Source organism: Thamnophis sirtalis, unplaced genomic scaffold (genome assembly GCF_051295495.1).
Source record: "Thamnophis sirtalis isolate CommonGarterSnake01/CBP01778 unplaced genomic scaffold, rThaSir2_p1.2 scaffold_4, whole genome shotgun sequence".
NCBI classification, from domain to species: Eukaryota; Metazoa; Chordata; class Lepidosauria; order Squamata; family Natricidae; genus Thamnophis; species Thamnophis sirtalis.
Genome location: NW_028261384.1, coordinates 84,217,635 through 84,240,939, shown reverse-complemented (window position 1 = coordinate 84,240,939; position 23,305 = coordinate 84,217,635). Strand labels below are relative to the sequence as shown.

General features: G+C 44.4%; 1 protein-coding gene across 6 annotated transcripts in view; it reads left to right on the top strand.

Annotated features, from left to right (window-relative positions):
• The window catches only part of UBA6 (ubiquitin like modifier activating enzyme 6), a 110,382-nt gene that overhangs the window by 36,655 nt on the left and 50,422 nt on the right, over nt 1–23,305 (top strand). For all 6 annotated transcript variants that reach the window (XM_087713231.1, XM_087713227.1, XM_087713230.1 and 3 more), the window contains 5 exons: nt 405–481; nt 9,135–9,201; nt 10,147–10,290; nt 19,854–19,921; nt 20,526–20,604. In XM_087713231.1, the coding sequence (XP_087569357.1) occupies nt 405–481; nt 9,135–9,201; nt 10,147–10,290; nt 19,854–19,921; nt 20,526–20,604 (435 nt within the window). The remainder of the gene's footprint in view (nt 1–404; nt 482–9,134; nt 9,202–10,146; nt 10,291–19,853; nt 19,922–20,525; nt 20,605–23,305) is intronic.

Genomic DNA, 23,305 nt, shown 5'->3' with positions numbered 1-23,305 from the left:
ATAAATAAAAGCTGTAAAAGAAAAGATGTGCTTGTGAAAATAATTTATTTAAATCTCTTAAAGAGATTTGCAAAAAAGAATATGGCAGATATTTGGAAAAGCAGCTCAAGCTAGATATGACTGTAAATTAAATTGAGCAAAAACAAATGAAGTTTGTAGCATGTTCTAGGAATAGGATTTATTAGAATTAGTGTCCATTTTGTCAGATTTGTTAACATTAAAGATGTCAGCATGTATTTTGCTCAGTGGGCTTTAAAGTATAAAAGCTTATGCCATAATAAATCATTTAAACTTTACAGCACAAGATTTGTGGCTGTTTTGTTGTATAATAACATAATATAGTTATCTTTTGGAAAACTGTATTTTTTTAACCTTATACTATACAATATTTGTTCTTTTTATAGGCACCTCTACAGATTCATATTGCTATGCTTGCTTTGAATGAATTTCAGGACAGTTTTGCTCGCATGCCAAACATTGGGTAAATACACATATAATCATAGTTACATAAATATTATAATTAAGTTGGTGTAAATTTTAATATATTTATATTTGCTTATTTCTTGATTTAAATTAAATTGTAATTTTATGCATACTTAACTTTTTTAAAGTCTGATTTATTACAATGGAGTTGAAGTGGTTTAATTGTAAATAAGATAAGATAACTTTTAATATCATTTTTTTCTGTGAATACATATACATCCACATCAGTAATGGTATCCTCTTTTCTTCACTACCGGTTCGGTAGCGGGAGCATGCATGTCTGGGCATGCGCAGAACCTTCTGCATATGCTCAGGATCTGTGATGACATCTTGGTGGGTGGACAGAGCCTCTCGCCACTGCCATTACCAGTTCACCTGAACTGGCAGAAAACCACCAGTGATAGACATAAATGTACCTATGATATCTATATCTGTCTGTCTTGAAAACAATAATATTTCCAAACCACACAGTAACACAATACAACAAATTGATTTCAGTCATCTCTCTATAGAAAGTGGTAAGGATAGTGAGAGGAAGATAAGTTCTTCTCATAATTCACAGAAAATACAGGTGCTGTTGTGCCGCTTCACCAGTGTTTCACTGATTGAGGACCAAGCTAATCTCCTCATCAGCTGCACTCCCAAAACCTTGATACTACTAACCAACTCCATAGTTGAAGCATTAATACACAAAGGTGTCTTTTCTGAAAGCAACAATGATTTCTTATTTTTCATGCATTTAAAACCAGACTGTTTTTATTACACTAGTAATAAATCTTCTACCTCCCTCCTTCCAGTAATTACTTCAATATCATTCTGAATAAGACCCACTATTATTGTACCATCTGCATACTTCACAATGTGGTTTGTAGCAAACCTTTCGCAACAATCATGGGTTAGCAAGGTGAACAACAGCAGCCTTAGGACACAGCCTTGAGGAGAACCTGTGCTCAAGAACATGATGTTAAAAATATTAGCCCCAACTCCCACATTCTGGGGCCTATTAGTGAGAAAATTAAAAATCCAATTGCGCAAAAGAGTATTGAAGTCTAAAAGGCCCAGTTTATTTACTAAATCCTGAGGCATGATTGTATTAAATGCCAAACTAAAGTCAACAAATGGTATTCACACATGAGTATTTCTTTCCCCTTAAGTTTGCCAAGCTCAGATGGAAAACATAGGAAATAGCATCCTCAGTGAAATGATTTGGATGATAAGCAAATTGAAGTGAGTCAGTTGCTAAGGGAGGCTGTATACAAAAACGCCTTTCAGAACATTTCATAATGATGGACATAAGTGCAATTAGAAGATACTTATTAAGGTCTGTAATTGAAGACATTTTTGGCACTAACAAAATAATGACAGTCTTAAAACATGATGAAACCAAGGTCAGTTGCAGTGAAAGATTGAAAATATCTGTAAGAACACAAGGCAGCTCATTAGCCCACTCCCTAAGAACATGCCAGGAATGTTACCTGGTCTTGCTGCTTTCCAAATGTTAACTTTCCATAATGTTGTTCAGAAGTAACATCAAAGCTAAGCACTGATGGGGCACAGCTTTCCTTGCAGAGGTGCTATTTGATGCCTCGAATCCCCCCTCCCCCCTCCCCAAAATGTTCAGCTCATTTTAAAAAATCCAAGTCATCCTTTCAGTATGAGGCAGTTTAGCATAGTTTAGTGTAGTTAAAATACCAAACTAAAAATTGGGAGATCATGAAGTATAGTCGTGGGCACAAAGCTATCTGGGAAACATTTGGCCAATCTCTCCTGCTCAACTCTAGGAAAATCTTGACCAAACCTGCAGGGATTAGTCTTGGAAGTTGGCAGGAGCCAACACTGACACCAACGAAAAGTATTGTCTTTCTCTCCCTCCCTCCCTCCCTCCATCCATCCATCCATCCCTCCCTCTTTGCATTTGCTTTTGAACAAGTTGCTGTTTTCAGTAGGTTTTCATTGTATCAATCTTTCAGGACTGGTGGACAGGTCCAACCTTCTGGACCCAGAAGATAGTACCACCTAACTTGTTTCTATCTGTTCTGCCCTGGAAACACTTCAAAACTGCCTGTTATTTATTCTATTTGCCATCTGAGCAGGTAGAACCTTCCATTATCCTTAATCTGGTGCAATAATTGAGAAAATTAAAGTATTAAATTTCACTATAGCTCAGAAAAACCCATTTGATTATTTTAGAAACTTAAATTAATAACTCAAGCAAAGGTTGGGCAGTCATCTGTTGAATGTTTTAATATTTTTATTAATAATTTAACAAAGTTGTAAGGGACCTTGGAGGTCTTCTAGTCCAACCCCCTGCTTAGGCAGGAAACCCACCACCACTTCAAACAAATGGTTCTCTAATCTCTTCTTAAAAACTTTCAGTGTTGGAGCATTTACAACTTCTGGAGGCAAGTTGTTCCACTGATTAATTGTTCTAACGGTTAGGAAATTTGTCCTTAGTTCTTGTTCTACCTGGAGGTGCTTTGGAGAATAGTTTGACTCCCTTTTCTTTGTGGCAACCTGTGAGATATCGGAACACTATTATCATGTAACCTATAGTCCTTCTTTTCATAAGACTAGACATATCCAGTTTCAGCAACCGTTGTTTATATGTTTTATCCTCAAGTCCCTTGATCATCACTTAAATATGAGTCAGCAGTGTGCAGCAGCTGTCAGTAAAGTCAACACAGTTCTAGGCTGCATAAACAGAAGGATAGAATCAAGATCACATGAAGTGTATGTGTTATATATTTTATTATTATTATTCATATTAATATATATCATTCATATTAATCCAATTCACACTAACAATGTTAGTAATTTTGGTCACATTTATCAAATTTAAGTAATCCTCATTATATTATTTAAACATACATAAAAAGTGCCTAACATCTGTAAACTTCTAATCTTTCTATCTGTTATTTTTATTCACTCTATTAAAAATTATATTCTAATATTTCCTCTGTCTAATTTTATTTCTGCATCTTCAGCTTACAATCAGGTTACTTTAATATTTAATGAGAAATTTTCTCTATCCATTATCTCTTTTACTCTAGTGCTTCAATTATTATCCATTATTTAGTTCACCTCCCACACTCCTTATCTTTATCTCTATCTGCATCTATGTCTTTCTTGTTCAATCTAAACATTTCTCCCAGTACAATCTCATACTGCCAATTTTCTCAGATGTCTGCCCATATCCCAGCCTCCTTATCTAAGGTATCTTCCTGTCTCTCCAATTGTTGATTTGTCTTTTATTTTCTTCAGTCTTTCGTCCTTTAACAGCTGATTTGTCAGTCCTATTTTTGTTCCAGTCCTTGATTTATTTGTTGATGTGGCCAATCCATCTTTCCCTCCTTTTGTTTGCCATTTATCTGGTCTTCCTCTTTGTCGAGCTGTTGCTTCATTTACTGATTTTTCTGATGCATATTTTTTCCCTGTTCATATTCAATTTGCTGGCTTGAGTATCCATTTCATCTAGTCTTTCTGTTGCTTCCACCAGTTCATGGGAAGTTTGATCTTTATTCATTGTTCTTTGCAAAATGTTTTCCATTTTATCATCTATACCATTGATTGAATCCTTAATATTTTGGAACAACAAAGTCATCTCATTAAAAAGTCCTTTCATTTCCACAATCTCCAATCATAATAGCAATAAAGATGAAATAAACAATAAAGCCACAATCTAGTTCAAAAAGAGTCCAAATTTCCAATCATCAGTAGATGGAGCTCGCCTCTTGAATTTCCATGCTACTTTTTTTTCCAGCGGATATTTTTTTTCCACTCAAAATCCATTTCTTTCAAAACAAAGTCAATTATTTAAATGAGCCACTTCCAGTGTTTACTCTAATAGTCCAAGGTGTTTTCCAAGTTCTTTAAGTCTGCTCTGTGGTTTTAGTCTTTTACTGTAAATTTCCAGGAGTCTAGGAGTCGCTGTTCCTTTTGTGAGTAGATGGGGCTCTCAACTTACTTTTCAGCATCGATCTCTTTATCAAAATAATATTTTCTTTCGCTGCTTAAACTGTTATATTTTTAGAATCTCTTCTCTAGGGTTTTTTCCCCCTTGAGGTAATTTTTAAGAAAAGAAAAATCATCTCACCCAGAAACAATCTTGTTCACTGTTCTCTTGGCTCCTGCACTTTCTTAGGTGTTCTGGCTATCCCCAGCCTCATTGCACCCATGTTGACTACCACTGCTCTACATCTTTGGATGAGGGGGAATTTTCCAAGTCAGGGAGGAGAGATGCAGCTCTCCTCGACCTGCAAGGCCCCCGCCTTTGCTTCACCACCCCTACAGGGTGGCTATAGCTCCTTTTGGAGTCTTCCAACATGGAGAGCTTTGAGTTCTTGTTTCTGGCACCACTGGAAGTACAACCGCACATGAAATGTCTTGGTAAGGCCGCACTTGGAATACTGCATCCAATTTTGGCCACCACGAAGTAAAAAAAATGTTGAGACTCTAGAAAGAGTTCAGAGAAGAGCAATAAAGTTGGGTGGTTTTCTTGGTTTGCTGTACAGTGGAGCTTAGGTTTCATTGCAAAATGATCCCTTTCAACCCTATGATTCTACCTTTTTTGGCCTGTTTTTCTTTCTCTAAACAAAAATATTTCCAGATAATCTTCATTCATCTATCATTATGTAACCCTTCCAAAACCAAGGTATAAAAACAATTTAAAAGCTTTCCTATAATGTGAATTTTTCAGACAAATGTGCTATTGTACTTTGTGCTAGGGTAGAATTTTAGCCTACAATGTCATGGAAATCTTAGGACCCTGAGGCATGAATAGAACAGAATAGTTGGAAAGGACCTTAGAGGTCTTCTAGTCCAACCACCTGATTAGGCAGGAAACCCTATACCCATGAGGGTGAACCTATGGCACGTGTGCCACAGGTGGCACACGGAGCCATATTGAGTGGCACACCAGCCATCAGCTCTGACGAACATGCGAGCCAGCTGATTTTTCACATTTCTGGAGAGCCAAGGGAGGCCATTTTCGCCCCCAAACTGGTTACCTGGTCACCGCTCGCTTGTCCCGCCCCACCACACCCATCCAGTCTCTACTCTACAGCTTGCTTGCCTGAAGTGCTGCGCCCTTGATCTGTCTGTTAGGTAAGATTACGAGTTGTGGCTTAGCTAGCTGCCCCTTCCCCACAGCCCTGCCATGCTTCCCTGCCTTCCACGTGGCCTTCCCGACATTCCTATGGCCAGCTTGTGAAAGCAGACAAGCGGAAGGCCACGTGGAGGCAGGGAAGCATGGCATGGAGCAAGCAGCCTACTCCCCTCTCTGTGGCCTTGCCATGCTTTCTTGCCTTTCACATGGCCTTACTGGCGGAACCCCATGCCCGCTTGAGATCAGCATCCAGCTTGGCCTGGCCAGGGGGTGGCTCTCAATGGAAATGCAGATGGTGTGCTGGGACTAAGAGAGGTGGCAGTGCTGATGCTGCAGGAGGGCAAGCGGACAACCCGGGGCTGCTGCACATGCACCTGATCCCTTTTTGGAAAGGCAGAGCGCCCGTCCCCGCTGTAGGAGGATGCTGCCTTCCACCCAGGCCCCCATTCTCCATGGGGCTTCAGGCTGCCTGCTCCTCGGCCCTGGTGCCGCTTACTACCACCGAAGAAGCAGAGCAGGAGGCAGTAGTAATGGGTGTGGGGGGGGCAGCCCGTCACACAGAGAGCGGGCTGCGGCCAAGTCTCCTTCCCTCTGGAACTCCAGACTCCACAGGCCGAGTTCTCAGAGTAACGCCAGTGGTCGGTTCCTTCTCTTTGAGAGCCGCCTTGCAAAATGTAAGAAAATTCCCATTTTGCAAAAAGGCTCTCAAAGAGAAGGAAGCAGCCATTGTGCTTCTTCAGAGGAGCTGAGGCTGGAGGGGGGGGGTTAACACGGCTAGCCTAGCCCCCCTCCCCACCTGCCAACATCTCCCGAAGCCATCGCCGTTGCAGCTGCAAGAGGCACGGGGGCAACCTGGCAAGCTGGGCACCCAAAAAGTGCCCAGAGTGACCCATGGGCACCTGAACTGAAGGTGATGGTAGTTTCGAAACCTCAGGGATTCCGGGCGGCTGATATGCACAGGGAGCTGGGCTGGCTCCGGTTGTTCCTGAGCTGGAGGAGGTGATGGTCGCCTCGTGGATTCTGGGTGCCGCTGGGTGCTGGGCTGGCTGGTTGCAAAATGTCAGAAAATTCCCCATTTTTCAAGGCAGCTCTCAAAGAGAATGAAGCGGGTGCAGGTGCTTCTTCCAACAGCTGAGGCCCCCGCTCCTCTTTTTTCCTCGGATATTGGAAGAAGCAGCGTGCCTGCTTCATTCTCTTTGAGAGCCACATTGCTTGCGAGGCGAGTGCTGCTGGAGAGAAATCAACACGAGGGGGAGAAGAAAACAAACTTCTGCTAGGGAAAGAGGGCCGCTGGAGAGAAATCAGGAGGAGAGGGAGAATGCCGTCATTAGCAGAAGCTCGGCTTTCTTCCTCTCCCCCTGATTTCTCCCTGGCAGCACTCACCAGGGAGTGCAAGCAAAGCAGTGTGTGTGTGTGTGTGTGTGTGTGTGTGTGTAAAACGGGGCCCGGATGCTACTGATCAGCTGGGAGCCTGGCAATGAAGCCTTGGTTTCCTCGCTGCCGCGACTCTCAGAGGAAAGAGGCAGGGATACTGGCCGGCACTCACTTCTCTTACTGCTCATCACCGCTTGCTCCCTTCCCTCGTTCCCGGCCAGCCGCCCAGCTAATCAGGGCAGTGGGGGCTTGGGCTGCAGCCAGCATGGAGTGTGCGGTAATGCTCCATCCTACAGGGGCGGTGGCAGTGAGCAGTAAAGGAAGCGCGCACCAGCTAGTATTCCTGCCTTCTTCCCACGAGAGCCGCCATAGTGGGGAAACCAAGGCTTCTTTGCCAGCCTCCCAGCTGTTTGATCCCATCCAGCCCCCCCTTACACACACACACACAGAGCTTGCTGCTGTGCGAGGCGAGCGCTGCTGGGTAGAAATCGGGGAAAGGGAGAAGGCCATCCCTAGCAGAAGCTTGGCTTTCTCCTCCCTCTCCCCCTGATTTCTCCCCGGCACTGCTCACCTTGCGCTTCAGCAAGCAAGGTGGTTCTCAAAGAGAATGAAGTGGGCGCAGTGCTCTTCCAACAGCCGAGGAAGGAAGAGGAGCTGGCGCCTTGGCTGTTGGAAGAAGTGCCAGCACCTGCTTCATTCTCTTTGAGAGCCCCTTGCAAAATGGGGGATTTTCTGACATTTTGCAACCAAAGCCAGTCCAGTGCCCTGTGCACATGGGCTGCCCAGGAGCCCTGAGGCTCACAACTACTGTGTCCTGAAGCAAAAACGGTCTCCCACAGCCTCCCTTAGGCCCTCCAGAAGCTGGAAATGGCTTTAGGAAAGCCTCCGCAGGCTGAAGTGGGCAAAAAAATGGCCCCAACGGGCCAACCAGAAGTTTGGAAACGATCCGTTTCTGACTTCCAGAGGGCCTCTGAGGGGGGGCAGGGGAGGCCGTTTTCGCTCTCCTCAGGTTTGAGGAAAGCCTCCGGAGCCTGGAGGGGGGGGTTGCATGCACATGGGTGGGGGTGGGGTCACATGTGCATGCGCAGTTAGGTGGGGAATTGAGGGCACACGGGTGCGTGCAGCAGTGCGCGCACATGCAATTCTGTCACACCGTTAAAAAAAAGGTTCGCCATCACTGCCCTATACCATTTCAGACTTGGTTATCCAATCTTTTCTTAAAAACTATCATTGTTGGAGCATTTACAACGTCTGGAGGTAACTTGTTTCACTGATTAATTGTTCTAACTGTCATTAGTCGTATTGAGGAATAGCAGGGGGAGAAGATATCTTCTGATTTTACTTTCTTGATTTCAGCAGCAGAAATGTCTCAGAATACTTCTAAGAGACACATGGTGCTCAGTGAATCAGCTTCCCATTTATAAGATTCTGTTGATAGTGGATGCCAACCCACATATTCTAATTCCAACGGAAAGAGCTTTTACAATTTATTGAGCAGTTGCTTTCTGTTGTGCCAAGTCTCATAATCCTTATGACTTTACTGTACTAGAATAGCATTCTATATATATTTTAACATGGAACCACCCCAAATGACCAATCTGCATTACATTATTGTCTGTATAAATTAATCCAGAGCATATTTCAAAAATTAAAATAAACTATTTTTATTAAAAATATCTAAAACATTCTGTGATCAAATTAGCTTTTTTAAAGAAAAAATGAAGATAAAAAAGAAAGAATTCTGTCTGAAGTTAAGTGGTGGGTAACAGCAACAAATTCCCTTTTCCAAAGCAACAGTAACTATTTTTTAAAAGTCCAATGTTCGATTTTTTTTCCAACCCAGTACCTTTCAAATATTCTGGGATTATTTATTTATTTATTTTTATTTATCTGATTATAGTCTGCATAATTCAGCAGCATAGAAATTTAATAAAGAATACATCCACATGTCTGTGGAGATTCTTAGTCATCTAGATCATGGTTTTCCAGTTGCCTCTTGAAAAAGCACCTTTGGAATAATGCATCCACATTTGACTATGCCAAGTCCTTAGAAAGGACACATTAGATAGACAAAAGATAAAAGCTAATACCAGATATCTCGCAAAGTGTATGTGTTTATGTTTTATTTTAAGAGTAACATAAGATTGCTACATTATTTTTGTTTTGGCTCTAGATGTCTTCAAGATGCTGAAGAAATGGTGAAGATAGCTCTGTCCTTAAGCAAAACGCTGGAAGGCAAGGTAATTCCTTTAAAGATCAGTAATACCTAAAACTTTTTAGTTTATTTTTCAGTTCACTTTTCTTGACAGTAAATGAGATTCTGACATGTATGTTTGAAAGTTTTGTTATTGTGATACCCCATGTTGGCTAATAAATTACAATTTACAAATACAAATAAGTTATGATTGGTATAAATTTCTAAATATTTCTGCCAGGAATATTAAACAGATTTCCAAAGTTGTTTTAAATTAGGCATCTCTGAACACTAGTGATATGTTAACTATGAAAGTTAAGTGGAGATCTGTATATGACAAATTCTGTTCCAGTTTGAGTAGAAAATTGTATGCATGAAAATTGTATGTATCCTCACTTAATGACAGTAATTGGACTGTAATTTCAGTTTCTAATTGATGCAGTAATAGATCATCACATCACATTATCATATCACTTTGTGAATGCCATCTGGGCAGTTTCCATTGCTGTTGCTAAGGGAAAATTGTGGTTTGTTAAGGAAGAATCTCACATGAGTATGTTTAGTAACTTTCTGCCAACTTCCCACAAGCAAATTTAATGGGGAAGTAACTGGAAATTGCATGTCCTGGGTGACTTGCAGGTAAGTCAAAGGGCAGGGGAACGCTAGGAGTTAGGTGGAAAGTTCTGTGTTAAGTTCTTGTGGGTTGGTTAGGGATTGCTACCATGCTATGTGGGTGTGAACAAGTTGGGGAGAGTGTCCTGCAGCATGATCTTGTGCTTTGTAGCAGGACAGTTGTTTAAAAACCACAGTTGTTTATTTTTAAAATTGTATGGCTGCTTTTCTATATGATACCTCTTTGTCAGATTATGATTACAGTGGTGAGAAGAAGAGCTAAATTTGAATGAGGAATGAATTTTGGATGAGTTGTTGGAAAACTGTTTTTTATAGAATGTTTTCATATCTGGATTTTTTGTTTTATTTTTAATTACAGCATCAAGTAAATGAAGACATTGTGAAATGGCTCTCAAGGATGGCTCAGGGCTCTTTAGCTCCTCTCACAGCTGCACTTGGTGGTATTGCTAGTCAGGAAGTCTTAAAAGCAGTGACTGGAAAGTTTTCTCCCCTGCAGCAATGGGTAATGGCCTGTTGCTTTTGAATTGAATGATTCATGTTTATGACTGATTTCAAGTAATATGCTAATATAATTTATTGGGTTTTGGTCTTGTATGCTGTGGGCATTTAGCTATTGTTTAATAAACCATGTTTTTGTAAAGAATGTATGACCCGAGGCATTAATTCTTATATAGTGTCAAAAGTCTGAAGTGTAACTTTCTCAAAATGATTTTTATGTGACATAAGGGGAATATTTTTTAAATAAATGACTAAAGAATAATATTTCTTACTTTTATTATTTTGAAAGTAAATTACTGTATTTTTCAGACTATGAGACACACTCCCCCCGCCCCACAATGGGTGGAAATGTCTGCATCTTATAGAGCGAATGTTGCCAAAGTCCCGCCCAATCGCTGGCCTCTCCCTCCCAGCAAACAGCTTGGTCAGCTTAAGCACAGCTTAATTTAGCACAAGCAGCTGATTGGCAGTTGGATTGGCCTCCAGAATACCACCAATCAGCTGTTCCACATTGCGGGAATCGGCACCACCCATCAGCGCCGGCACCACCCATTGCTGCTGTTCCCTTTCATCTCCATCCACCCCATTTTTGGCCTCCATCCACTCTATTTATGACCTCCACACGTCCCAGTTTTGGACCGTTCCAGGCAGTGGGGATCTACTCAGCTGCTCATGCTAAATCAGGCTGTGCTGAAGCTGACCGAGCTGTTCATGCAAGGAGGCAAACTGCTGCGAGGCAGAGGCAGATTTTTTTTCTTGTTTTCCTCCCCAAAAGCTAGGTGCATCTTATAGTGGGAAAAATATGGTATCCTCTAATTCAGGAACAACAGGAAAGAAAGAAAAAACGTAGAAACAGGATTTTTTCACCATCTCCTTCATTGTGCTATAGCTGAAGGGAATCAGTGATCATACCATGCTTTTCTACATACCGTATTTTTTGGAGTATCAGATGCTCTGGAGTATAAGATGCACATTAGTTTTTGAGGAGGAAAATAAGAAAAAAAAATTGCCTCTGCCTACCAGCATCCATCGGTATTCATCACATTAATCTGATTCACTAAAAGCAGCTGATTGGCGGAGGGATCGGCCTCCCGGAATATCCCCGTTCTTCAAAGTGCTGCTTGGAGAGTCCAAGCATGGGTTAACACAGTCTATCTGCCCTAGGACTGAGTATCTTTTTTCCTTGACCACGCCTCCCTTTGCCTCTACAATTTCAGTTTAAAAACTCAGTCCGCCTGTGAGGATTTGAATTTGGGGAGTTCTTCGATCCTAGAGTAAATAGAGTGGACTTCCCATTATAATTACTCTTCAGTTGTTAATTGCCATCCTTAAGACCACCTGGAATCATCTGAATGAATCATCTGAATCATCTGAGAGTTGTAATGATTATTACAGCTGTTTGTCGCTCCTGAGGGGTTGCCGGTGCCGCTGGCTACCGCTGGTGAAAGCAGAGCGAAAGTGTGAGTTGTTCGTCCGGCGGCTGCTGGCGAACGGTGGGGGACGGCGGGAGGCTTCCCATTTGGCGTTTCCCCCATACGCTAAGCGTTTTGGAGCAGCACGGAGCCTTCTCCAGGCTCGGAAGGGTGCGAGCGGCTCTCAGTAAAACCGGCAGCCGCGTTGGCCATTTTCAGAGTTTCGCGCGCTTTCCCCCAGCGACAAGGGCAGGAATTGCGTGCGCAGCGGTGGCCATTTTGGGTGAATCACTTCAGAGCCGCATGTAGCCATGTGTGAGCGGAGGCTTTAGTGGTGAGCTACATTGAACCAGAGAAGCGGCATCCATTGTCTCCTGCTTGGAACCGCTACAGTTGGGTGGGCCACCTGAGAACCCCAGCAGCATTGGCGGATCACCATCTGGGAGATCGGAGACTTGGCTGGGGTGCCAGCAAATCGCCCCTCCCGTGTTACATCAGTCGGAGGACTGTGGGCGGCCTGAGGAAGGGTTTGGTCCCACGGGCACCCCTCTCCTCCAAACGATCTGTGGGCGCTCGCAGCCAGCTGGCTCGTGCCCAGTCCGGCCTAGTGACACAGCTCCTTCGTCACCCTCTCCTCGGCTGAACCACCATGCCAGACAGAGGTTTGGAGCTTCAAGCAGGCTAGACTGGATCACCTGCCCAAAGGGGGTAAAGGGAGCAAGGGTCCTTCAAGTAGGAACCCCACGGGGCCTTCTGGGAGAAATGAGAAAAAGGACAGTGCCGAGCACCACAAGGCAGGGGGAGTTCCTCTAAACCACGGGAGCCAGATCCATCCCCAGAATGCAGGGAGGCACCTGATCCCATCCCAGGGCAGAGGATTGAACAGGGGCTTGACTCCCCCAGGGCAAGCAGGTCTCCTTCATCAGCAGGGGATATCTCTAGAGATTCCTCCCCTGAAGCTTTGTGGGGCTATCCTGACTCACCCAGTTCTTCCCTGAGGGAGGAACTGGCGCCATCTCAGGGCTTTCTCCCCTCAGAGGAGGTCTCCACCTCCGGGGGTTGCAGAAGCCGGAGGGCTTCTAGCAGGGCCCATCGCAGAGAGAGTAGGAGGTCGGCCCTGTCCGCAGAGATGAAGGAGGTCATATCTCTGGCCATCTCCCAGGGCATTGTGGAGGGCATGAAATATCGTACCGACAAAGAGGCTCTTCCAAAACCTAAACAGGTCCAAGCAGACCTCTGAGCAGGCTCCGGCCTCCCCCAGCACATCGGTGGCTAGGGAGGAGTCCGCCTTGGAAGAGAGAGAAGTGGAGGACTTTGAATTGTCAGAGGATGAGGACCTCCCTCCAGATAAGCCAGCCTTCACCGGTCTTTTTAAGCCTTCTCTCTTTAAGTCCATCCTACATAAGGCAAAGGCAGCCACAGAGTTAGGATCTCCCTCCAAGGGGTCCACAGCTGGGGCCTCAGGCACCAGGGACCACAAGGAAGGCCTGTTAAGGAGCCTGCCCCGATACAGGAATTCATTCCAGGGCCGGGTCTTTTTATGGACGTTGTCCAGAGGCAGTGGATTCAACCTGGGACCTTGACCGACCCTAGCGGGGAGGACAAGTCTCTTTATACCATGGAGCATAAGATGGAGGAGACTCTGAAGCTACCTGAGGTAGACGCTCCAGTAGTCTTCCTGACCTCTACCTCCAATCTACCGGCGGAGAAAGTCGGTAGAAAGTCTCAAGGCGGAGGATAAGAAGTCAGAAAAGGCATGTCTTAAAACTCACCAGGCGGCTGCCTGGGCCATTAGAGCTTCCATCTCTGCCTCATTTTTCATAAGATCTTCTCTCCTCTGGCTGAGGCAATTGAGATCTAGGCCCCACTCTGGGGGATCTCGATGGAGGCACGACTTAACCAAAATTATCACTGCCGTGGAATATTCCGCTGATGCGTCCTTGGACGCAGCAAAGTTTGCATCCCGGGTACTAGCTTCTAACGTTACCTCTTGCCATCTGCTCTGGCTTTGCCACTGGCAAGCGGAGATGAAGGCGAAATGAAAGCTGGCATCCGCCCCATTTAAAGGGGGCCCCCTCTTCGGAGATGCCTTAGATAAATTCACCATTGAGACTAAGGATAAGAGGAAAATTCTTCCAGCGACCCTTAAGAAAGCTGTGGGATCTGCAAGGGATCTGGCTCCTTTCTGAGGCAGACCTTTCGAGCACAGGACAATGCCCAACTTTCCACCTCCTCTTCTTAACATAGGCCTTACTCCCAGCTGGGTGATAGAGGTCAGGACAGGGGTTCCTTCGGTGCACGGGGTAGGCAACAACATCAGCAAAGCTCCTTTCGCAAGCCCTTTCGTGGTGGATCCAAATCCTGGAACTTCCACAGAGGGAAGTGACCACCACAGGGATCCCCCATAGGGGGCCAGCTTCAATTTTATGCCGACGGGGAGAGATAACCACAGACAAATTGGTGCTGAATACGGTAAGGAAGGGTCTCCTTCTGGAATTTCTGTCATTTCCCCAAAGAACCTTTATCCGTTGCCCCTCTCTCAGGAGTCCCCTGAAAAGGGAACTCATACAAGCGGAGATCCACCACTTAATCCAGATAAAAGCCATAGAACCAGTTCCCAAGGAGCAGGAGAAACAGGGGTTTTACTCAGTCCTGTTTCTAGTGCCCAAGGCATCGGGGGGATGGAGGGCCATCTTGGATCTGAAGCGCCTGAACCTCCATCTGGCATATTGGCGGTTCAAAATGCAATCCCTCAATGCCATCTTGGATGGCATAAGATAAGACCTCCTCATCTCAATAGTTCTAAAGGAGGTCTATCTTCATGTCCCCATCCACTCAGCCCACAGGAAGTTCCTGAGGTTTTTCTTTGAAGGGGAGCACTACCAGTACCAAGCTCTCCCCTTTAGCCTTTCATCGGCACCCAGAACATTCACGAAACTCTTGGCAGTAGTAGCGGCCCACCTCCGGAGTCACTCCATCCGGCTGGAGTGTTATCTCGATGACATCGTAATCCACTCCTCAAACCAAGCCCAAGCTCGGCGGGATGTCCGGACTGCCATCTGAACACTCCAGCAACACGGCTTCTCAGTAAACCTGAAGAAGAGCCACCTGGAGCCAACTACACGCATACAACACCTGGGGGTCATTCTGGACTCGAACTCTTGTCAGGTTTTCCTGCCTCCAGAACGGTTGAGATCTTTCCGGGACAGAGTGCGCCTTTGCAGCGCATCCAGGTCGGTACAGATTGTCCAATTGTCACAACTTCTGGGCATTATGATTTCCTGCCTGAAGGTAGTTCCCTGGGCTCGTTTCCACGCCAGGGAACTACAATGGTTCCTCCTGCCCATGCAAAGGGTGAGGAACAGCAACTCGCGCAGGCATGTGCTAGTTCCACCAAAGGTGCTCCGCTCTCTGACTTGGTGGAAGGCAAAAGCAATGGAGAAAGGGTCTCTGTTCAAAGAACCCAAGAAAATTGTCGTGACCTCAGATGCCAGCCTACAGGGGTGGGGAGCTCATTTCCAGGGCCAGCTAGCTCAGGGACTGTGGAGTCAGAGGGAGTCCTCCCACAGCATAAACTGGTTGGAGCTAAGAGCGGCCCAGCTCGCTCTACGTCTGTTCTCCCCTCAGATTGTGGGCCATCACGTTCTGTTGCTCACCAACAACGTGGCAACAAAGGCCCACATCAACAGAAAAGGCGGCACGCATTTCAGATCGCTCATGATGGAGGCTGAGGCTCTGGGCAGGTGGACGGAGCACCACCTGCTTTCCATCAGGTCAGACCACATCCCTGGGATCAGCAACCAGAAGGCGGATTGGTGGAGCCGGCAAACGATCGATGATTTGGAGTGGCAGTTGCACCCGGACATGTTCGAACAGATTGTGCGGAGGTTCGGCAAACCACAGGTCGACATATTTGCCACTCGCCACAACGCCCACCTGCCTCACTTCTACTCTTGTTACCGATCTCCAGGGGCGGAGCAGATCAACGCCCTGAGGTGCAAGTGGCCTCCGGGTCTACTGTACGCATTCCCCCCTCTCCTGCTCATTCCACAGGTTGTGACCAAGCTGCTGGAAGAAGAGGCAGAGATTGTGCTTATGGCACCCTATTGGCCCAGGAGGTCCTGGTACGCAGACCTTGTCAGTCTTTCCGTTCAAAAGCTTTGGAGGATTCCTCAGGCGACCATCTCCCTCAGCCAAGGGGCGATCTTCCACCCAGAATCCCAGTGGCTGCAACTAGCCGTTTGACACTTGAGGGGGACCTCCTGAGGAAACAAAAGTTTTCTGACAAGGTCATTCAGACCATTCTGGCGTCCAGGAGACCTTCGACAATCAGGATATATGAAGCCACTTGGGGAACATTTTCCACCTGGTGTCAAGAAGGGGGTTGCAAGACACAGAGGCTTCAACTCCACAATTGCTGGACTTTCTACAGGAGGGGTTGGACAGGGGCTTGGCCCGCAACACCAAGTAGCAGCTCTGTCAACCATACTCTCTGGGGGCTCCATATCTTGAGCCAACACCCTCAAGTGAAAATCTTTTTGAAAAGTGCATCGAACATTAGGCCTCCTGCAGTACACCGATATCCGTCGTGGAACCTGCCGTTTGTCCTTCGTGCCTTAACGGGGGCTCCATTCGAGCCACTCCGGACTGCATCTCTTCGACATCTAACCATTAAGACAGCCTTCCTGTTCGCTATCACTTCGGCTAGGAGGATATCCGAGTTAGCGTCTCTCTCGGTCAGGGAGGACCTATGTATTATCCATCTGGCTAGGGTCATATTGCGACTTGACCCTACCTTTATTCCTAAAGTCAACACACTGTTTCACAGATCGCAGGATGTGATCCTTCCCAACTTCTGTCCCAAACCACCACATTCCAAGGAAAGGGATTGGCACAAGTTGGACGTAAGGCGTGCAGTACACATCTATGTCAGGAGAACCAAAGAATTCAGACATTCTGAGGTGTTCTTAGTCTCTTTTCATCCTGGGTCGCAAGGGCGAAAAGCTTCATCACATACCATCGGATGTTGGCTGCGAGTCGGCATTAAGCTGGCGTACGAACTTCAGGCCAAGGCCGTGCCGGGTTGTGTGACTGCTCATTCAACAAGAAGTGCGGCCACATCCGCTGCATGGGTGACCCAGGCGTCGACCATTGACATCTGTAGGGCAGCCACATAGGCGTCTCTCACTTTTTTCATTCGTAACTACAAGATAGACACCTTTGCCTCGGCTGAAGCCTCATTGGGGTGAAGAATATTGCAAAAGGTTGCAGAGGCTCTGGACTCTACGAATTCTTCCCGCCCTGGGACATCATAGTTTGGGTATGTCCCATGCTTGGACTCTCCAAGCAGCCCTCAGGAGAAAGACCATTGGCTTACCTGAATGGTCGTTCTCTGGTTGCTGCGGGAGAGTCCAAACCCGCCCAGGATCGTGATTGCCTCTGATGAAGAACTTGAGGAGAACAGTGGAGGCGGACCTGAACGGATGTTCTTCGTTTTTAAACTGAGATTGTAGAGGCAAAGGGAGGCATGGTCAAGGAAAAAAGATACTCAGTCCTAGGGCAGATAGACTGTGTTAACCCATGCTTGGACTCTCCCACAGCGCCCAGAGAACGATTGTTCAGGTAAGCCAAAGGTCTATCAGCTGTTCCCAGAGGTGAACATTAACATATTATCTGGTTGTGAGCACACACTTTGGGCTGAAATCCAGCTTCAAACATGCAATTAATCTTCTACGGGCACTCCGTTGAGTTCAGCAGGCACAGTGCGGAATATGTCTGACCAGACAGCAGCTGTTTCAGGCTGCCATTTTGATCTCCGTGCCTCGTGTTTGCAGCCTCTGAACACTCTGTTTCAGATATATTCAAGGCTGCAAGGATTGCCACAGCACATTGCTGCTGATCGCTGCCCAATAACACAACACGCAGAGGCCAAAAATGTGTGTGGAGGCTGAAGGGTGGGGGCCGGTGGGTGGGTAGGGCTACATTTGGTGTATAAGACGCACCCAAATTTTCACCCTCTTTTTGCGGGGAAAAAGTATGTCTTATACTCCGAAAAATACAGTAACTAAATAATGGATAACTGATAGTCTTCCTATTGTTGTTGAATTACAATTTTGAGCAACACCAGGCAGTCAAGAATCCATAGTATAGTGTGTTGGGACTCATTAATATAAGGGATGCCACAGTTTTCCCATGCCTGGTATCATTTTTAACATCACTTCTAAGTAACCACAATGTGCTGATGTATCCCAACTGGTAAACTGTGCTTCAAGTAAAACCATTCTAAATTAAGATTGTAGGTTCTGACTTGGACAGTTCAAACAATAGTTTACTAATTCCTCCAAATGGAATGAATTATATTATATTCCTCCAAATGGAATGAATTCCTCCAAATGGAATGAATTATATGAATTATATATTATATGTTGGAGATCTTATATTTATGCCATCTGATTGCAGTTATGAGCTAATTGAAATGTGGACAAAGGTTCTGTTTACTTTAATTGTAGGATAAAGCTAAATTTAAGAAATAACACAATGAGAATAGTCTTTAGAGTAGAAATTGTTTAATATACAATTATAAAACATTATGTATTTGCTGTAATGAATTCATTAATCATTAATTCATCCTGAAATTTGAAAGTTAATATTTGGTATTGACTGAAAATAATATGGGAATAAAATTACATTTAAATTTCTGGAGCAATTACCAATATATTTTATATAAGTACTTTTTACTGAAAGTGAAATGAATAAACTTTTATGGAATTTAGTTTTCAAATAAGCACTATCTTAATTTATAGTTACATTGTTTATCTATAATTTGTATATAAAGATTACGTTTTTAAAAATAATACAGAAGTTTAACTATGGAAAGATGGAAGGAGCATTAAACTTCTTCTGTGGTTAGAAATCAGGCAGTATTGTCTTACCAAAGTGTGGACTCCCTGGTTTTCTCTGAGTTTGGTTATTTGCTTGCCATATTTTCTTATCCAACTATGTTAGTGCTGATGAGTGTGGAGTTTGCTCCATGTTTATATACAGTAACTTTCTCTGCCAGTGTTGGTGGAGGTGTGGTTTTTCTCCTTGGTAATTGTTTTCTGCTTTAGTTTATCTGTGTTAATTCCTGCTTGTCTTTTTTTTTTTTTTTTGCTGTTTTTTTTCTGTGTTCTGGACTTATCAAGGTGCTGCAGATATAAATAGGTGTATATAAATATAGTAGAACCTCTGGTCATGAACGCTTCTGATCACAGCCAAATCAGATTCTAACCAAAAAATTCACAAATTTTTGTTTTTTTCGCAACTGATTTCCCCTTGCATGCCATTTTTTTTGTAAGTGCCAAATTTCCAAAATTAGCTTTGGGTCATTTGGTTGCGACCAAAGTTATTGTATGTCTGTTCTACTGTACAGACATACAAAAAATACTGTATGTACATTTTTGTACTGGGCAGAGCTTAAACTGTTTTTGTTTTGGACCTAAATTTCATACAAGTATTAGTACTTTTCTTAACTAAACAATTTCAGATATGATATATCATGAGATCCATTTTGTTTCTGCTGCTTCTTCTTGCAAGAGTATCAGAAAATGTTAATGTAGACCAGAGCTTTGGGGTATAGAAATTGAAACAATGGAAAGTAAAATAAAAGTTACAGCAAATGACTTTCATTTCTATATTGAAATAATCTAATTGTGCATTAACTGCTAATTCACTAAACAAAGAGATTTATACTCTACAGTGTATTAAACTTCTACTTATAAAAACATTTATGTGTGGAAGAAGTTTACAACTATGATAAACTTTCCATAATCATTTTAAAAAACCCACCTTGTCTCCTGCCCTGTTGTATTTATATTTTAAGGATTTTACATTGCCATACAAAATATTTTAGGATTTACAGATGTTTCAAAAGAGGCACTTCATAACACCTGACTTTTAAATGTATGCACACATGCATATATGCAGAGGCAGCTAGGAGCTGTCTCTAAAACGCCATTCAGGGCTGGAAAAAGATAAAGTTCTTTCAGAAGACTTTCATTTCTCTATTCCACATGGTAAAAAGGTGTTTTAAAATAATTTGCAGTGTCCTAATATACAGTCCTGTTTGGAATCTAACTTTGTGATTTGTGATCACGGCATTTCTTTTTATCTATAGCTGTATATTGATGCATTGGAATTAGTCACATTTCCAGAAAAAGTCCATGATGAAGAATTCCTTCCAAGGTAAATACTTAATGAACTTTTTTTATTTCATTAATTATTTTTCTTCATAATATTTATAGAATAGAATAGCATTGAATAGAATTCTTTATTGGTCAAGTGTGATTGGACACACAAGGAATTTGTCTTTGGTGCACATGCTCTCAGTGTACCAAAAAGGAGAGATACATTTGTCATGAATCATAAGGTACAACACTTAATGATAGTCATAGGGTGCAAGTAATTAATCAAATCATACTAGGAAACAATATAAATCATAAGGATGCAAGCAATAAAGTTACAGTCATCACAATTTTCTAAATCTAAATCCAGTGCTTAATCCCATTCTGTGGTCCTGCAGATGTTAGAATTATCATTATCTTAGCTAACATAGCAACATAGAAATTGGAAAAGGCTGCTCTAAAGCTTTATTCCATATAGTCTGAAAATATGTACACTAATTTTAAATATAAAAAATAGGGTAAAACATGGGTGACATGTTCATACAGTCTGTAGGTTGCCAATATGTGGCTTAAACTCCTAAGAATTGAGTATTAATAGTATGAAATAATTTTGAAATATGTTTCTTGAAATATTTTTCATTTTTCACATCCTCTGACTTTTATAGGGGAGATAGATACGATGCTCTAAGAGTCTGCATTGGAGATTCCTTGTGCCAGAAATTAAAGAATCTCAATGTTTTCTTAGTAAGTATGACTTTGAGGTTAACTCTTGTCAGTGGGGATTTCTTAATGGAAAGCTAAATGACTTTTCATAGACAATTTGGGCTCTGTTCTTGGGATTTAAATTTAGAGATCATCTGTTTTAAAAATTATGGTACTGTTTATTAATTAAAATTTAATCTTAGGCACTAGAACATGTAGTTCTCCTGTGCGCTGCTTGGGGAATCCAAGCATGGGTTAACTTTGTCCATAGCCTAGAGACTGAGTTATGCAAATTGCTGGCCACGCTTCCTCTGACTGGACTGGTTCAGTTTTTTAACTCAGTTCAGCCTAAAGAGACGCAAAATAATTTTCTCTAGGTTACTAGACAAATTCATCATTATTATTTCAGCTTGGATTCCACTTTACCAGATTGAATTCCCTTCAAGGTAAATATCTCTGCAAGAGGTTCATTTCTCCTTGGTTACAGTGACGAGTGGATTTTGGCGTTCCCGGAGCCTTCAGGGCCAGGGAACCTCCTTGCTGGAGGTGGGGGTGCGCCGCTGTGGGGAGGTTGGTTCGCTGCCTTTGTGTTGCCTTGCCGCGGTTGGGGATCGGTTTGTCGCCCCAAACCGGCCACTCTCACAGCTGTCTCCCAGCAGACTGGGGGATACCCCAGAATTTGAACTCATTATTTGCAAAATGCACCAGGTGGCTGCCTGGGCATTGCATGCCGCTACGGCAGCTTCATTCTTCAATAGAACTTCCTTAGTTTGGTTAAGGCAGCTACAGGAGAGGTTAGGTCCAGAGGATCTGTGCCTTCATCAGGATGTGGTCAAACTGGTAGCAGCTTTGGAATTCTTCTTGGATGCCACACTCAACGCGGCCAAGTTCACGTCCTGAGCTGTGGCATCCAACATAGGTTCTCGTCACCTGTTATGGCTATGCCATTGGCAGGCAGACGTACGATCCAAATGGCGCCTTGCCTCCACCCTCTTCAAGGGCAGTTCCCTATTTGGTGCAGCACTGGATCCTATACTGATTGAAATGAGGGACAAGCGAAAGGTGCTGCCTTCGACCGCTAGGCGCACGGATCGGAGGCAACAACCGTATCCTCGAAGGCAGCCCTTTCATTTTGGGGAGTTGGGATACTCATCCCTCCCCTACACTCCCTATCTAATATATCTTTTTCCCAGTCCCAGGACAGGTTTCAGAACAGGGACAGAGGTAGGAACCAATACCAATAACAGGCCCAGGCCCAGCGGCCCTTTCGTGGCACCAACAACTGGTTCTTTCGTAGGTACCGGTGACTCGCTAGTGGTTGGCCTTACTGGCGGGCGCTTAACTACCTTCGTTCGCCAATGGGAAGCCACAACCTCTGACGCCTGGGCTCTTCAGACTGCGAGACTGGGCCTCACTCTGGAGTTCCTGGCCATTCCCCTGAGACATTTCATCAAATGACTGGTACCCAGGTGCCAGGTAAAGCAGCGCCTGATGGACACGAAAATTCAGCATCTCATTTCCATCAGAGCAATACAACAGGTGCCAAGGGGACAAGAGGGTCTAGGTTTCTACTCTATACTCTTCCTAGTTTCCAAGGCCTCGGGAGGATGGCGGGCCATCCTAGACTTGAAACTCAATTTCTACCTCAAATACCAAAAATTCAAAATGCAATCACTCAAGAGTATTCTGCCGAGCATTCGCCAAGGCGATCTCCTCACCTCCATTGACATCAAGGAGGCCTACTTGCACGTTCCAATACATCCAACCCATCAAAAGTTTCTGTGCTTCTACTTTGTGGGACATCATTTCCAGTATCACGCCTTACCATTCAGCCTATCATCAGCCCCACAGACCAAACTGCTAGCAGTGGTTGCAGCCTCGCTGAGGTCGGTTTCCATAAGAGTCCATTGTTTTCTCGACGACATCTTAATCTTATCGTCTTCATAGAACCAGGCTAATCGTGATTTATAGCTGACGATCGACATCCTACAGGATCACGGATTCGTGCTGAACTTTCCAAAGAGACACCTGCACCCGACTACGTCCCTGCTACATCTCGGGACAATCATCAACTCGGAGACTTGTGTGGGAGAGGGAGAGTCAGCAGAGACTGCAATCCCTGGTGAGTCAAGTGCTCAAGCAGAGGTCACTTGCGGTATTGTCCCAACTTCTAGGGAAGATGATAACTTGCATAGATGTTGTACCTTGGGCACGGTTCCATGCACGACCACTGCAGTGGTATCTACTCACATTCCAAAGGGCTCACACCAGTCACTCTCTGACCAGGGCTTGCTTACCAACAAGGTGTCCCTATCGCTCCATTTGTGGCTGTCATCCTGCATCCTCAAGGGATGCTTTTTCAAGAAACCGGAGCGGATTGTGGTTACAACGGATGCGAGCCAATTCGGGTGGAGAGCCCACGCCCTGAATTGAGTGGCGCAGGGTCGTTGGACTTTCCAGGAGCTGAACAACAGCATCAATTGGCTGGAGCTACGGGCCATTTGCCTAGACCTCTGCGAGTTTTGAGACATGGTCACCAGTCCAACCATGTACTGATATTCACTGACAATGTGACCTCCAAGGTGCATATCAACCACCAAGGGGGCACGAGGTCCAAAGCCCTGATGATGGAAGCAGAACGCCTACACCACTGGGTGGAGAACCATCTGTTGTCAGTCCGAGCGGAACACATATCAGGCACTGCGAACGTCCAAGCAGACTGTCTGAGCAGGGCCACGGTGAA